We start from the raw sequence: 14069 nt of genomic DNA, 5'->3' as shown, positions 1-14069 counted from the left end.
ATTGGGGACAAATTAAAAATGTCGTACAACGTTGTAGAAAACTTTTTTTAGTAAATAGATAAAGTAATGATTTTCATTATTAAAGCGAAATTTTTTTTAGCTAAATAAATTGCCGGGTGGTTAGAGCAGGCCAGGGCCGGGGAAGGCCATTCCCTATTGTCTATTTTTTTTCACAATATTACTTCGTTGATCGTATATTAGCTACAGAAGCGTTTCAAAATTGTTTAATAAATTAACATACTCTTAAAATACTTTGATATATGTACCATCGGAACACTTCTTATAAATAGGTGGCTTGTGATTATGATCAGTGTGAGCCAACAACAAATCGCCTGCCTGATTCATCTGCAAACGGGCCGTACACTTTGTCGTGTGCTTCTTCGAACAGTACAGATAACACTTCGACCTCTGTGTCCCTTGGTACGAGAATGTATGCTGCTGGTACATAATCAGCTTTTTCCCGGACTGGAGTTTCAGAAATTGTAAACCTTAAAAAAATACCAAGACTGTATTAACACACTAAGCGAACACGCCATTTGCATTCACACTTTGTCCTAAGTACGAATAATTATGATTTGCACCAGTTTTATCATTATCTAATACATTGGCGGAAGCGAACTTTTCAGCACTACAGTCGTTCAGTTTTAACTACACAGTTTTGATTTTACAGTTTTGACAGTTTTATCAAATCGAAATTTCAATCAAAATAACTAGAAAAAATGTACAGTTATAACTGAATGACACTACACACGGACGATTTGACTGAGCAGTTCAGTCTGTCCAGTTAAAGCAGCAGGTCGGTCATATTTATAAACATGGATTAACATTTAAACCTCAATTTATTTCAAAGTAAATTGGACCTGATCATTTTAATTTAAAGTTAAATTTTCTTTGGAAAAAATTAAAGTCTAAATTTTAATCCATGTTCATAAATATGGCCGGAAGAGTATCGAGTGTAACAGGTGAGCCGGCAGACAGCAAAAAATTAGTTTAGTTTACGAGATAACCTTATGAATTTAGTTTGTATGTCTGTTGTTAGCCGCTACAACAACTATCAAATGAAATATATGTAAGTTAAATATTTTTTATTGTTATAGTATCATAGAGTTATACTATTTTGCGTTGTATTAAGTATACTCTATACAAATTAATCCTCGAAAGCTAACCGTGTCATTGTACCCAATCTAATTATTAGCTTTAATCTTTGCTGAGCGGATATTCTACTTTACGTTTAATAATTTATATTATATGATCAAACGAACTTCCAAGTGAAGTTCGATCATTATTATATGAGTTGCATCCTTGGAATATATGATAATTAAACAAAGGTAGTGTCCTTATTTGGTTGGTAACTATGCGCACTATTTTTAAAGAAAATTAAAATAGGAAGTCAAAAAAGTACTTCTTATTACTCGTAATGCCACCTCAGACCTCCATCTTGGATATCTCTCATTATTTAAGAGAAGGTATTGTAACTTGTACAAACTTTCCTGTATTATTTGGGAGAGCATCTGGGAGGGTGGGTGATCATATATTCCAAGGATGCAACTCATATAATAATGATCGAACTTCACTTGGAAGTTCGTTTGATCATATATTATATTTCCTTGCATCCTTGTTCATATATGATAATTAAACAAAGGTAGATGTTAAGAGCGAAAGTTTGGAAATAAATCATAAGTTAGTTATAATTATGATTTTTATCATTCATTTCTATTCGAGTTACAATCAAGAACTAAATTTCTTATTACTATCAATCTACCATATAACAATATTAAGATTTTATGTATATGGATCTAGCGGATTCCGCTTTGTCCAAGAAGTGTTTTAGTAAGATCGGGCAAAATAGAGGGATGATCTTGTCCAGTTTGCATTCTTTCACTTGATGGGATCACTTGTATGTTATTAATAGTCTAATCTGTGCCCGAAGGTCCTAAATATCTTTTTTTAACAGATATTATCCGACGTTTGGTGTGATATATCAAAAATAGAACAGACTGATCGGTCCCTGGAGCAGCAGCAGATTTTATGATATTTGTTGATATTATTTTGACACTGTTATTATATAACAATTTAAAATTTAACTTTATTAAAGATAGTGAACCCTGTCTACAGGTGCTAATAAAATTACCAGATTCTTTGGATTCTTCCCAGGAATAATCGGTAACTTGAGGTTCCCAAGTGTTACAATATTTAGGGGTTTTGGTTTATAAGCCCTTCTAAGAATGAGCATTCAACCATTCGACAGTACTTATAATGTCACCTTTAAAGGCTGACAAGTCTGACCGGTAGGGATTGAGATTGCTGTAGTCACACAATTACAACCACTGATAAATTGTCTAATTAAGAAGGTAAGCATGCTTAAAGGATAAACAAGCTTAAAGGGTTCAAAAACGTGGGTGTTATGTATTGATATAGCAATATGCCATAGCTTCAGCGATGTGATAGACTGTTTTATTGTTCTGTCAGCATGCCCAGTATCAGGACAGACACAGAACAGATAGATTCTGGATGAACCAGCCAGTAAAACTCTTACATAAGAGAAGATGATCTTCGAAATATGTTAGTAGAAAATTTTCATGCTGGATTTGAGTAATAAATATCTGAAACTATTAAGGTGGAGTGGAAACCAGAGTTGTGTAGGCCACTATGGAAACCCTAGTATTTCGGTGTAGAATGTATTTCAATGATTCTTCTAGAGTCTTTTAATATCAAACATTAAAGTTTAGGTATGGGATTTCGCAGCACATTATGATGCTAATTAGTGAATATCCCGTTGACCGGGAAAGTGTTTTGTGACTTCACAAACAGCTTATTGAATAGGGATCATTCGATATCCGAATTAACTATTGCAGATGAGCGTCGAGGTTTGTATTTGGTATTCGCATATAATGCGAACGCACACTGTCACACAAACCATTTACAAAACAATCAGGATTGAGGTGAGGATATTGTGCGAATTCTGCAGTTTAAGATAGATAAGTGCATGGATTTTGAAATTTTAGAAGCATAATTTATAAATCTTGAAAAATTACAGGACGTTTGTCGCAGCGTAGTTTGTTGTTTTCCAGTGTCTGGATGTATATTATGTACATTATAAAAGTATTTATACGTATTATATAAATGTACTCGTATATTATGATATACCAGCTAGTACCCATAACACGGGGTATGCTTTTCGCTTATCTTCTCTTTTTTTTTTTTTTTTGACGGCGAAGCTTAAGTTTCTAAGTTTCGTTAACTTCTTAGCACAATTTTAAACTGAAGTTAAATTAATAAGGTACTGTTCATCATGTGTATTGCGAAAACATAGGATGTCGTTTAAGTAACCTGATGACTAAAAAAAAAAATATTTATTTATTTAAATGCATTTTTTTTTTTTTTTTATTGAATCATTTCTTAGTGGAACTTAACGGTGCGAGTTAGTGCGAGTCCCTTTATATACCATAGCTTATCCTATGTAAATACGGATAAACTTCACATAGGGCTATTATGCGGTTCTTATGATATATATTCGCTCAGATACCCGTCCATCACGTGGTATTACCCAAGTTGTTCTTTAATCTTTCATTTTGAAAATAAAGTAAAAATTTTCATTATTATGGTAAAATTATTTTTAATTTACATATTTATTTTGAAGTGCATTGTCACTTTAATATGGGCTATGTGGCAATTATTTACAAATTATTTCAAGCATTTTTTTTTTTTTTTGCTTTCAGTTAGTAAAAAAGTATTTTGAAGACTGAATAATTTTACTACGTAATGGCGCAAAGTAGCCATGTTTGATCGAATGCAGTAGTACGTTTTTGTTAGTTGTTTTAACCAACTACTGTAAAAAAAATTGGAACCAACTCGTAACCGTACGAGGTAATGTCTGCTAATAGTGAGTCTGCGCCGGGGCACAGATCTTATGCAAGGCGATAGTTCGTTATGGCGATAGCACTGATGCTGAAAAAAGGGCAGCGAAGAATATAGTCTGTCTCCTGTATCCTCCTTGCGCCCTGCTCACCTAACAACAAGGTGGCCGCATGCCAGTTTCCCTGGTAGAAAGTCGTAGGTAGGTCGGCCCTCGAGGTCAGGGTCATCAGAGTTATTTCTAAAGAAAACCTTTTTCTCAATAGCCTTGTTGGCCTTAATCATCACCAATAAGCAAAAAATGTCCCATTTCTGGCACATTAATATTAATTGAAAAAAAAAATATATAAAGTAGGACTTAGCAGTTGCATTATATTTTGAAATTATTTATGGTGAGAGTCACAAAGCAAGCGGCAAGCGTTGCAAACATTGCTTTTGAGGCCTTAACGTTATCGTGACCTTTTTACCCGACTACGGCGAAGCCAAAAGGAAGGGTAATGATTTTAGGTTTACATGCCTTTTTTGATGGCATTGATGACTATGCACAGTTGTGCTGAAATATACTTTATTTTATTAAGCTTTAATAATTACGTCCAGTACAGAAGCAGAAATTTCTGCATTCAGTTTTGAGAATTGCGGACTTAACAATTTGTATAAATTTTCACCTTAATATCCGTGCATCGAATGTGCATCGAACGTGGATGGAGACGTGTATCCGTCTCTATGAAATTGTTTTATTTCTGGGTCTTAATCAGATGATTTAATTGAGGCGGGAGCCTTTGAAAGTTTAGGCTCAGCTAAGTCCTTATTTTATTCAGGGTTGTCGGCCAATATAGGCCTCAGTTTTATATTGTCTGGTACAACTACAAACGATTTCGAGGTTGAATCACGGCAGTATACGTTTACTACGGTATCTTATCTAAATAAGCTTTTATATTTCGAAAAAAAAAAAATTTGCGGGTATAAAAATTATTTGTGATTGCAGATGAACGTTACATCTAATTTAGACTGTACGTATTTTCTGCTTAGGTTATGGTTGAAAACTAGATCCCTGGTTAAATTTTATAAATAAAATGTCAACCCCTGTCTATCTCTTTATAGTTTGGAGTAGGTATTATGGCTAACTTATTAACTCGCAGTTAATCCGAAGGCCCACCATCATCCTTGAAGACTCTCGGTCATTATATTTTAGCATATTATAACCAAACTCCTAGTCAATTGAAATGAATTGCAATAACTTTAAATACCGACAGTTTTGCCCAATGCCTCTTTGTAAATTGGAGTAGGTATTATGGCAAACTTAGAAACTCGCAGTTAATCCGAATGCCCACCACTATCCTTGAAAATTCGCGGTCAGCCCGGATATCTCCTTATATTTTAGAATATTATACCCAAACACACAGTCAATTGTAATTAATTGCAATAACATTAAATACTGGCAGATTTTCCAATATCTCTTTATATGATTTGGAGTAGGTATTATGGCAAACTTAGAAACTCGCAGTTAATCCGAATGCCCACCACTATCCTTGAAAATTCGCGGTCAGCCCGGATATCTCCTTATATTTTAGAATATTATACCCAAACTCACAGTCAATTGTAATTAATTGCAATAACATTAAATACTGGCAGATTTTTCAATATCTCTTTATGATTTGGAGTAGGTATTATGGCAAACTTAGAAACTCGCAGTTAATCCGTATGCCCACCATTATCCTTGAAGACTCGCAGTCAACCCGGATACCTCCTTAATATCAGTTAACAAATATTCCATCCGTTATCCTTGAAAACTCGCAGTCAACCCGGATACATCGGATATTTTGGAATATTATGAAAAAAGTGAAATATTATGATTAATTCGTTAATCTACAATTATTTCCTGCAATGAAACACTTCACTATATTTTTATTCACTGGGACTGAAATATCATCGACAAACACTTCACTAACTTTCTTTGTCGGACTATAAAAAATCTAACGAAGATATTTTCTCTTCCGATATTTTTCGAATCTTCACTGATCACTGATTTTACACTTTACCTTTGAAGGCATATGAAAATAAACTATATTAACGAAAAAAACTTCTTTCTTTCTTTCTTTCTTTTTTTTTTTTTTTGTAAGAGACGCGTGCGATAGTTACCGCGCACAAAAAAGGAATGAGAGATATCCAAGATGGAGGTCTGAGGTGGCATTACGAGTAATAAGAAGTACTTTTTTGACTTCCTATTTTAATTTTCTTTAAAAATAGTGCGCATAGTTACCAACCAAATAAGGACACTACCTTTGTTTAATTATCATATATGAACAAGGATGCAAGGAAATATAATTGTGTAACATGGAACTATTATACACATGGAAACATTACAGAAATATAATAAAATCCTTGTATAACGGTAATGTAAATCAATATTCTTAAATCAAATCCGAAATAATTTTTCGCCTTATCTTGTCTTGATTATTCATATGCTACAACAATTAACATTTATATATATATAATTACCGCGATTATATTTATAAGCATATTACAAGTATATTTTAACTAATAGGAAGAATTATTATCACAATACAATGCTCAATGCTAAGCTACCCATAGCGAGATATGAAAAGCTTTTGTTAAATATTTGAGTTATTTTCTAACTTACTTCTTATAAGTAACATGAGTATGATAAATTATCAGATTTTTTTTTAAATTACATTATTTTTTTTCGTTTCTCTTTATCTCGTATATATTACTAACAATATCTCGGTATTGCCTAATGGTAAATGCGTTATTCGAATAATTACTAAGTCCAGACCATTCCTTATACAAGTTGAACATTCGAGAAACACTCAAACCACTACCTAGATATAGTATTTTGGGTCCATTATGTTGAGAGTCTACAGGTATAAAGGTGTCAACGTGATCACAAACGGACTTTATCATTTCATCGTCAATAGTCCTTTTATGATTTTTGTGTTTACCTCTCATATCTTTTTTTACTAAAGTGTTTCCGTCAAACTTATCCCAAGCTGTCTTTATTAGTGTTTCACTTATAGAATATGTGTTCAAAAACATGGTTCTGCAAACGTTCACTTGTGTTGAGTTACATGGAAAATAATACTTGTAGGTAAATTGACGATTCAACTTCAAGATTCCCGGACGAGTTCGTTTCTTTTTCAGTTTAGTGGTATACTTTAAAACATATTGCCACTGTTTCTCTATATCACCTAACTCCCAAAACTTATTAAATAAATCCATTCTTTCTGCAAGAGGGAACTTAACAGAACATTTAAGTGTACAATCACATGGTTCACCAATAGCTCTCGCTTTAACAATGTCTCCTCGTTTTGAGAGAAACTCTTTGCCTTCATTTTTGAGTCGCTTCCTCTTAACGTCTGCTCTGTTTTTTTTATAATTTCGAGGTTTGTTATCCCTATATAATTCCGCAAGAGACTGAGAGGAGTGGGCTTGTGTATCCATTGTAATACATAAGGTAGGATTGTTTGGTGATAACCGACTGTTAACATTGTCCTGCTTTATTGATTTTACAATATCGCTATCATATGAAAATACATCAGCCCAAATTTCATGCATTTTTTCACATCCAGGCGATGTTTTAAATTTTTTATCTGGAAAAATACAAAAATATTGTTGAGGTTCACTGAGACCTTCAAAAGTTTAAAATTTTCTAGTATAAAAATCGTTAAAATAATCCTATAATAATATAACGTCATTTCGTTTATTTAGAATAATACTAAAGGATGATAACGATGATGATTTGGTTTTAGAAATTTATTCCTCAAAAATACTGTAAAAACATCACTTATTTGAGAGAAAACTTACTCGTACTTACATAAATGTTTATACATTTATTACTATATACTTCCCGTTAGAACACTGGTGCATCATTGGCGGTGGATGATTATGAGCGGTATTCACATGGACAAGATCTCCCTTCTTATCCAGGGTAAGGCGAGCTGGGCACTTGGTCGAGTTCTTTTTGGAACAGTACAAATATCGCTTGCAATCCTTTGGGCCTTGGAACGAGAATGTATAATTCTCATAAAGTATCGCTGATTTGGTCCGGCCTTCTAGAGGAAGCACTTGTATTGCGGAAAAACCTAAAACCCAAAGCATATTAGTATAAATAATTGTGACAGTTTATATGTATATAGTATATACAATATACATTGCTAGTTGTTTATATTTAGTAGTTTTTATATAGTATATACAGTTTATATATAGTATATACAAACACCCTGCAGTTTCTTTCATCCACGTAGTTGCCATTCTTGTGAAAATACCTAATAACATGGCTTTCTAGTGGTTAAAGAATTTTCAAAGATTCAGTAGATCAAGAGATTTTTTTTTTTTATTCTTTATAAGTTAGCCCTGGACTACAATCTCACCTGATGGTAAGTGATGATGCAGTCTAAGATGGAAGCGGGCTAACTTGTTAGGAGGAGGATGAAAATCCACACCCCTTTCGGTTTCTACACGGCATCGTATTGGAACGCTAAATCGCTTGGCGGTACGTCTTTGCCGGTAGGGTGGTAACTAGCCACGGCCGAAGCCTCCCAATAGCCAGGATTACCCCTACAATACCACAGACTTTACCTCTTTGTAATATAAGTATTAAAAAGCCGTGAGCTTTGATTACTGGCACTCAAATTAAAGTGCGAACTTTTTGTCACGGTAAAAACGTGCATTCTTGGAGGTGATTTGAAGTGTAGTCTAAAGTTTAGTGTAAAAAACACAATATTAAGGTTATATAAAAAGCAGATAATAATCAGTGAGAATATTTATTAATTGTTTCTACGTGCATTTTTTACTTAGGTATACTAGTTGAGCACTTGAAAAATTATAAATGCGAGGAAAAAGACATCTCAGCGAACATTATCATCAAAAAATGTTTAGAAAATACAAAAACGAATTCTTATGAAAAAAAATGTAACAAAAATAATAAATTTAATTCTCACCGTTACCAACATTGGAAAGCAGAAAATGTAATGCATATGAGCATGTTTTAAATCAGAGGCTCTTTCAAAAATAATACTCAAACACGTCAATAATAAACCTAAGTTAAACAAGAAGACTCTCTCTTTCTTCCTCTATAAAGTCTTCCTCTGTAAGTTAGCCTTGACACAGCAGCGATAATCCATTACCACCTTCAAATGGAACATTAGACCCTTATTAAATAGATTATTTAAAGGACAACGGGCACAGTCTGATCTAATTTATAAAAAATCTCTTAGCCCTCATTCACACGAGAGATTATTAACGGACGTTATATATGCGTATGAATACAACAAATGCATTTCTAAGTTTATGTTCACGCGACAGCGTTTTCAAAACAAGACGTTTTTTTTCGAGCAGAGTTGCATTTTCAATTTTGGGCGATGGAAATCGAACTTTATTTAATATCATATTATATTTGAACGCTTTTTTAACATCCGTTAAAAAAGACTCGTGCGAATGAGGGCTTACAATAACAAAATTAGATTTGAATTATTACCATGAATCCGACTTTTAATTTTATGTAGGTAATTATTTTTATACTGTGGGAATAAAAACTTGAGAGATAAATTAAAAAAGCCGATGCTAATACAAGGCACAACTTTACTTTTATGAATTGAATAATAACGGTGACTATTGTTTAATGACCAAGTGGCGCAGTGGGTAGCATCCCTGACTTCTGCATTCAAGGTCGTGGGTTCGATTCCACAACTGGAAAATGTGACAATCCCCACAATAATGCGACACTTATTATTGTAAACTAGAGTCCTTTATCTATCTATTTCCTCCATTTTATATCTGTACGGTATGGGTATAGATTCACATTTTTCTGCCTGTTGTCCTTTGACAGACAAAAGATTAGTAAGTGTTTGTTTGATGGTAATAATCATTTAAAAGAAATGAACAATTTATGTATCTATATATCTTACATACTAAGTCTTATAGTTTATTTATTTAGCCCTTTTGAGACTTGAGAAGTTGTAAACGCCTAATATATTCTCGGACTAGCGTGTAATAGAAGAAAGAATATCGCTGACTCGGTTAGCTGGATCAGATTCTTCCATATCTTCTTGCTTTTCATTTTTTCTATCAAATCGAGCCTTGTTCCTTCTTCTGTACTGGGTATAATATTCGAAGAAACTGGAACGTGCACGGGAAGCATAATCTTCTGAAATATAATAAAAGTAACTGTTATGTATCTAACAGTTCACTGTACTAAAAACAATAACATACCTTACCCTTACCCCCATATTCATAAACATGGATTGAAATTTAAACCTCCATTTTCTTCAAAGTAAAGTGGACCTAATCACCACTATTTAAAGTTCACTATACTTTGAGGTTAAATCCTAATCCTTGTTTCCTTACAATGTTTTTCCTTCAAAGTAGGAGCTACATGCACCGAACCGGATTCGAACCTACGCCCACCGAATCAAAAGCAGAGGTCATATCCACTACGCCATCACGGCTCTTTTTACAAATATGCCCCTGTAAATTGTCTGACAAGGTTACCACTTGATTTTGAATATATTTCTATTCTGCTAAAATCGGACACGATCAACAATAATAAAATAACAATAACTATTATTATTGTTCTATATGTTTTATCATACAAAGAGTTTTGGGCTATAAATAAAATTGCTCCACGGTGTACGGTCTCTGGACCGTATTTTACCGAAGATTATAGAAGACATTGAAACAGTGTGTGTGGTGAGTTTATTGGATGGTGGTGGCTAGCATTATCACACTATTATTTTAAAGTCGAAAATTAGTGTGTAAATGTGAAAGTGTGTGTAAGTGTGTAAGATTGTTCCCCTTTGCGCTGCGGCTATTGAATAGATTTGGCTGAAATTTGGAATGGAAATACATTTTACTCTGGATTAATACATAATAAGCTACTTTTGATCCAAGAAAACACCATGGGATTTGTGAAAAACTTAATTCCACGCGGCTGAAGTCGAGCGTAAATTTACTATTCAGCCGTATTAGGGATGATAACAGTTTTTTAAATTGTATATAAATTAAGAGAATGATAATAGTAAAGCAATTTCGTTAAAGTAACGGGGTATCTGCGATCATTACTTTCGGAGCTACAGGGATTCAAAGGGTCAGTTTTGCGGCGCTGCCGCGGATCCCTGAAAAACGCCCCATACAAAATGGCACGAACTAATGACGTCGTAGGCAATGTAATGATCGTTAGATTTGTATGGGCGTTCAAACAAAATTACTAATATCTTTGTTATTTGTGCGTTTATGTTTATAGTTCACATATTAAAAAATGTCACATTTAATGTAAGGAAGCTAAAACTATGAATTTTCATCTAATTACGACAAAAGATTTTTAATAGATTTTGAAATTTTATAATCTCATTTATTTTGCAAATATCCAGACAATCTTTGCTTTTTATGTATAAAATAGTTAACATTGACCTTATTTACCCGAATGTATCATAAAAATCAATATATTCAAACCTAGTCATCATCCCTATTTAACTAGACAGTCTATTTAAAATGTGTAAATGTGAATATTAGCTATAATATATTAAAAAAAATACATTTGTGATCCCAAATAAATAACAGATGAGGGTATATATTTTTTATGCCGGTTCTCGTACTATAAGGCGCTGACTAATTTGTTTATCTATTTACAATTTATATATTTTTCCATCAATACCCCTGTATATCGAAGGTGCCGGGTGATCATGATCACCATACGCTCTGCACAACATTCCGTCACTTGTAGTATGCAATTTAGCTTTACATCCCATCTTTCTTTTAGAACAATACCACATATTCTCATACACTTTATAATATGAATGCCCTTTGTAAATTATCAGTAGGCCGTTTCCACGTCTGCTCGGTATATACTCTATATGATCTGCAAAAATTAAGGTAAATAATTCAAATTCTATTATACATATCACACAGGAGAGCGTTCCTCAGTGTACCTAATGATTAAATCCAATTAAACACTTAAAAAATCAATATTTACGCATAGTACATGGAATAAGAGTCCGAAATATATCGATTAATATGTATTAAAAATTAAAGATTTCTTATGTACTTTTTTTCAAATTTACCTACCTACCTACTAATTATATCACCAGTACCAGACCTGCCAGCTTGCCAGTTTGCTTGTAATTTATATAAAAAATAACGTTATGCTGTCCGGTACTTGATGGTACGCAATCATAAAAAAAAAATTAAATACAAAAAAGATTTTATTGGATTAGATCATAATTGTATTTAATAGTAGTAAATCATATAATAAACAAAAACAAATTATAAATTTAACCAACTTCTAAAACATGAAAAATTAAAGATTTCTTATGAAACTTAATTTAAAAATGACGCATTTTTTTCAAATTTACCTACCTACCTACTAATTATATCACCAGTACCAGACCTGCCAGCTTGCCAGTTTGCTTGTAATTTATATAAAAAATAACGTTATGCTGTCCGGTACTTGATGGTACGCAATCATAAAAAAAAAAATTTAAATACAAAAAAGATTTTATTGGATTAGATCATAATTGTATTTAATAGTAGTAAATCATATAATAAACAAAAACAAATTATAAATTTAACCAACTTCTAAAGCATGAAAAAATACCCACACAACCAAAAAGTGAAAAAAAAATCAGTTTGAAGGTGGCGGTCATATTAAGATTTTTGATAATGATAATGACGATAGCTTTCGAATACGTTAAAGATTCGATTTGCGAAAAGCACGGTGAAATAAATATATTCCATAGGTACTTATAATAAGTACCTAGCTAACAGCAAGTTAAAAAAAAAACAATTTTAAGTAATTCATACTTGCACACAAACGGCGTACAACATTTTATACACGCACGAAAGTATTAGCTACACAATGTTAAGAAATCTTAGCCGAATTACCATTGTTATGGGTAAAATTAGACTGTATAGTCACTTACTATCAGGTGATATGAGTCAATCATGTTAAATTTAATAAAAACTAAATGTAAATACACAATTGTTAATCAATGTGAATATCAAAAAATAACGAATGTTTAAGATGCTCCACAATCTCAAGCAATCTTAGCATACGTGCCATCTGAACACTTTTGTAGGACTGGCAACAAGTGGTTATGTTTCGACTCTAATATCAAAAGCGTGCCATTTTTAGTCATTTTCATACGAGCTGGACATTTAGCACGCTTGTACTTTGAGCAGTAAAGATGACCATAACCCTTGTAGCCGTTATACGAGTAGGTATGCCCTTCGTACATGATCAGCGTTCTGCCATTTTGTAACTTTAGAACTTTCAATTCTGAAAAACAAAGTTAACTCAGTAATTAAATACTTATTACTGTACCCGACCGCCAAGGGTACAATCCTGAAGAGCTGTTTAAGCTAACCCACGATATTTTTTTTGGGATCGCAGCAAAAACTTTCATTCCCACCTACGAGTTTATGTTTCGCATTGCATCATTACCGTTTTACCACGTCTTTTCAACCAGCGCACCTTTTACTTAATGTAAGCTTATGTAATAGCACTCTGCTAAAATCAGAAGTGGGATTACACTCATTTGCCAACAATTACAAAAAGAAATACGTTGTCCAATCCGAAAAGCTACGCAATCATAAAGAAAACTTATTGAGAAGAACGATGTTAAATATGAAAAAAATATAATCGTTATTATTTCTGTTTCTTGATTACCAATGATTTAATTGTTATTCCGCTATTTAGAGCGAATATTCAACAACTCGAAGAACATAAAAACCAGTCCCATCGTTTTTGAGCTATAAATGGTTAACTTGAGTATGTAATATATATAAAAATCTTGTGTTACAGCGTTTGAAGTCACTCTCCCACGAAGCGTTTCTACCGATTTTAATATATTTTTTTGGATTTTTGGCATGAGATCGTACGTAGTATTTTATACATGTACACTCTCCTACACTTAACTAACTTTTTAATCGCGATTTCAGAGTTTTTGTACGAATGAAACTCATACAGAACAACATTTACTGGGTCAACTAGTAAATAGCTTAAGTAAATTGGAATTGCAAATGTTTAAAACATAAAAATGTACCTAATTAACTTACACAATCTCAAGCTATCTTAAAATACGTGCCACCTGAATACTGTTAAAGAATTGACTGCACGTGTTATGTTTCGTAAAATACTAGAGACAAGGAAAAGAGGCTGTTAAAGCTTAAAAAGTTAAAGCAAAACCCACTGCAATTTTTTT

General features: G+C 33.0%; 1 protein-coding gene across 2 annotated transcripts in view; it reads right to left on the bottom strand.

Annotated features, from left to right (window-relative positions):
- LOC112050230 (uncharacterized) overlaps nt 1-13934 on the bottom strand; it is a 43253-nt gene extending 29319 nt beyond the window's left edge. The window contains exons 1-4 of one of the 2 annotated variants that reach the window (XR_008251178.1): nt 11525-13934; nt 7688-10018; nt 6497-7463; nt 267-488 (exon numbers count right to left, since the gene is read on the bottom strand). Coding sequence is in view for 1 of the 2 variants with exons in the window: in XM_052883991.1 (XP_052739951.1) it covers nt 6550-7463; nt 7688-7703 (930 nt within the window). In the remaining variant the exon portion in view is untranslated. Of the gene's footprint in view, nt 1-266; nt 489-2465; nt 7464-7687; nt 10019-11524 lie in introns of those variants that run through there. The other variant, XM_052883991.1, reaches the window with a different exon arrangement.
- Between the last annotated feature and the right edge of the window lie 135 nt (nt 13935-14069).

This window comes from Bicyclus anynana, chromosome 10, assembly GCF_947172395.1.
Source record: "Bicyclus anynana chromosome 10, ilBicAnyn1.1, whole genome shotgun sequence".
Lineage (NCBI taxonomy): Eukaryota > Metazoa > Arthropoda > Insecta > Lepidoptera > Nymphalidae > Bicyclus > Bicyclus anynana.
This window is presented reverse-complemented; position numbering and strand designations above follow the sequence as displayed.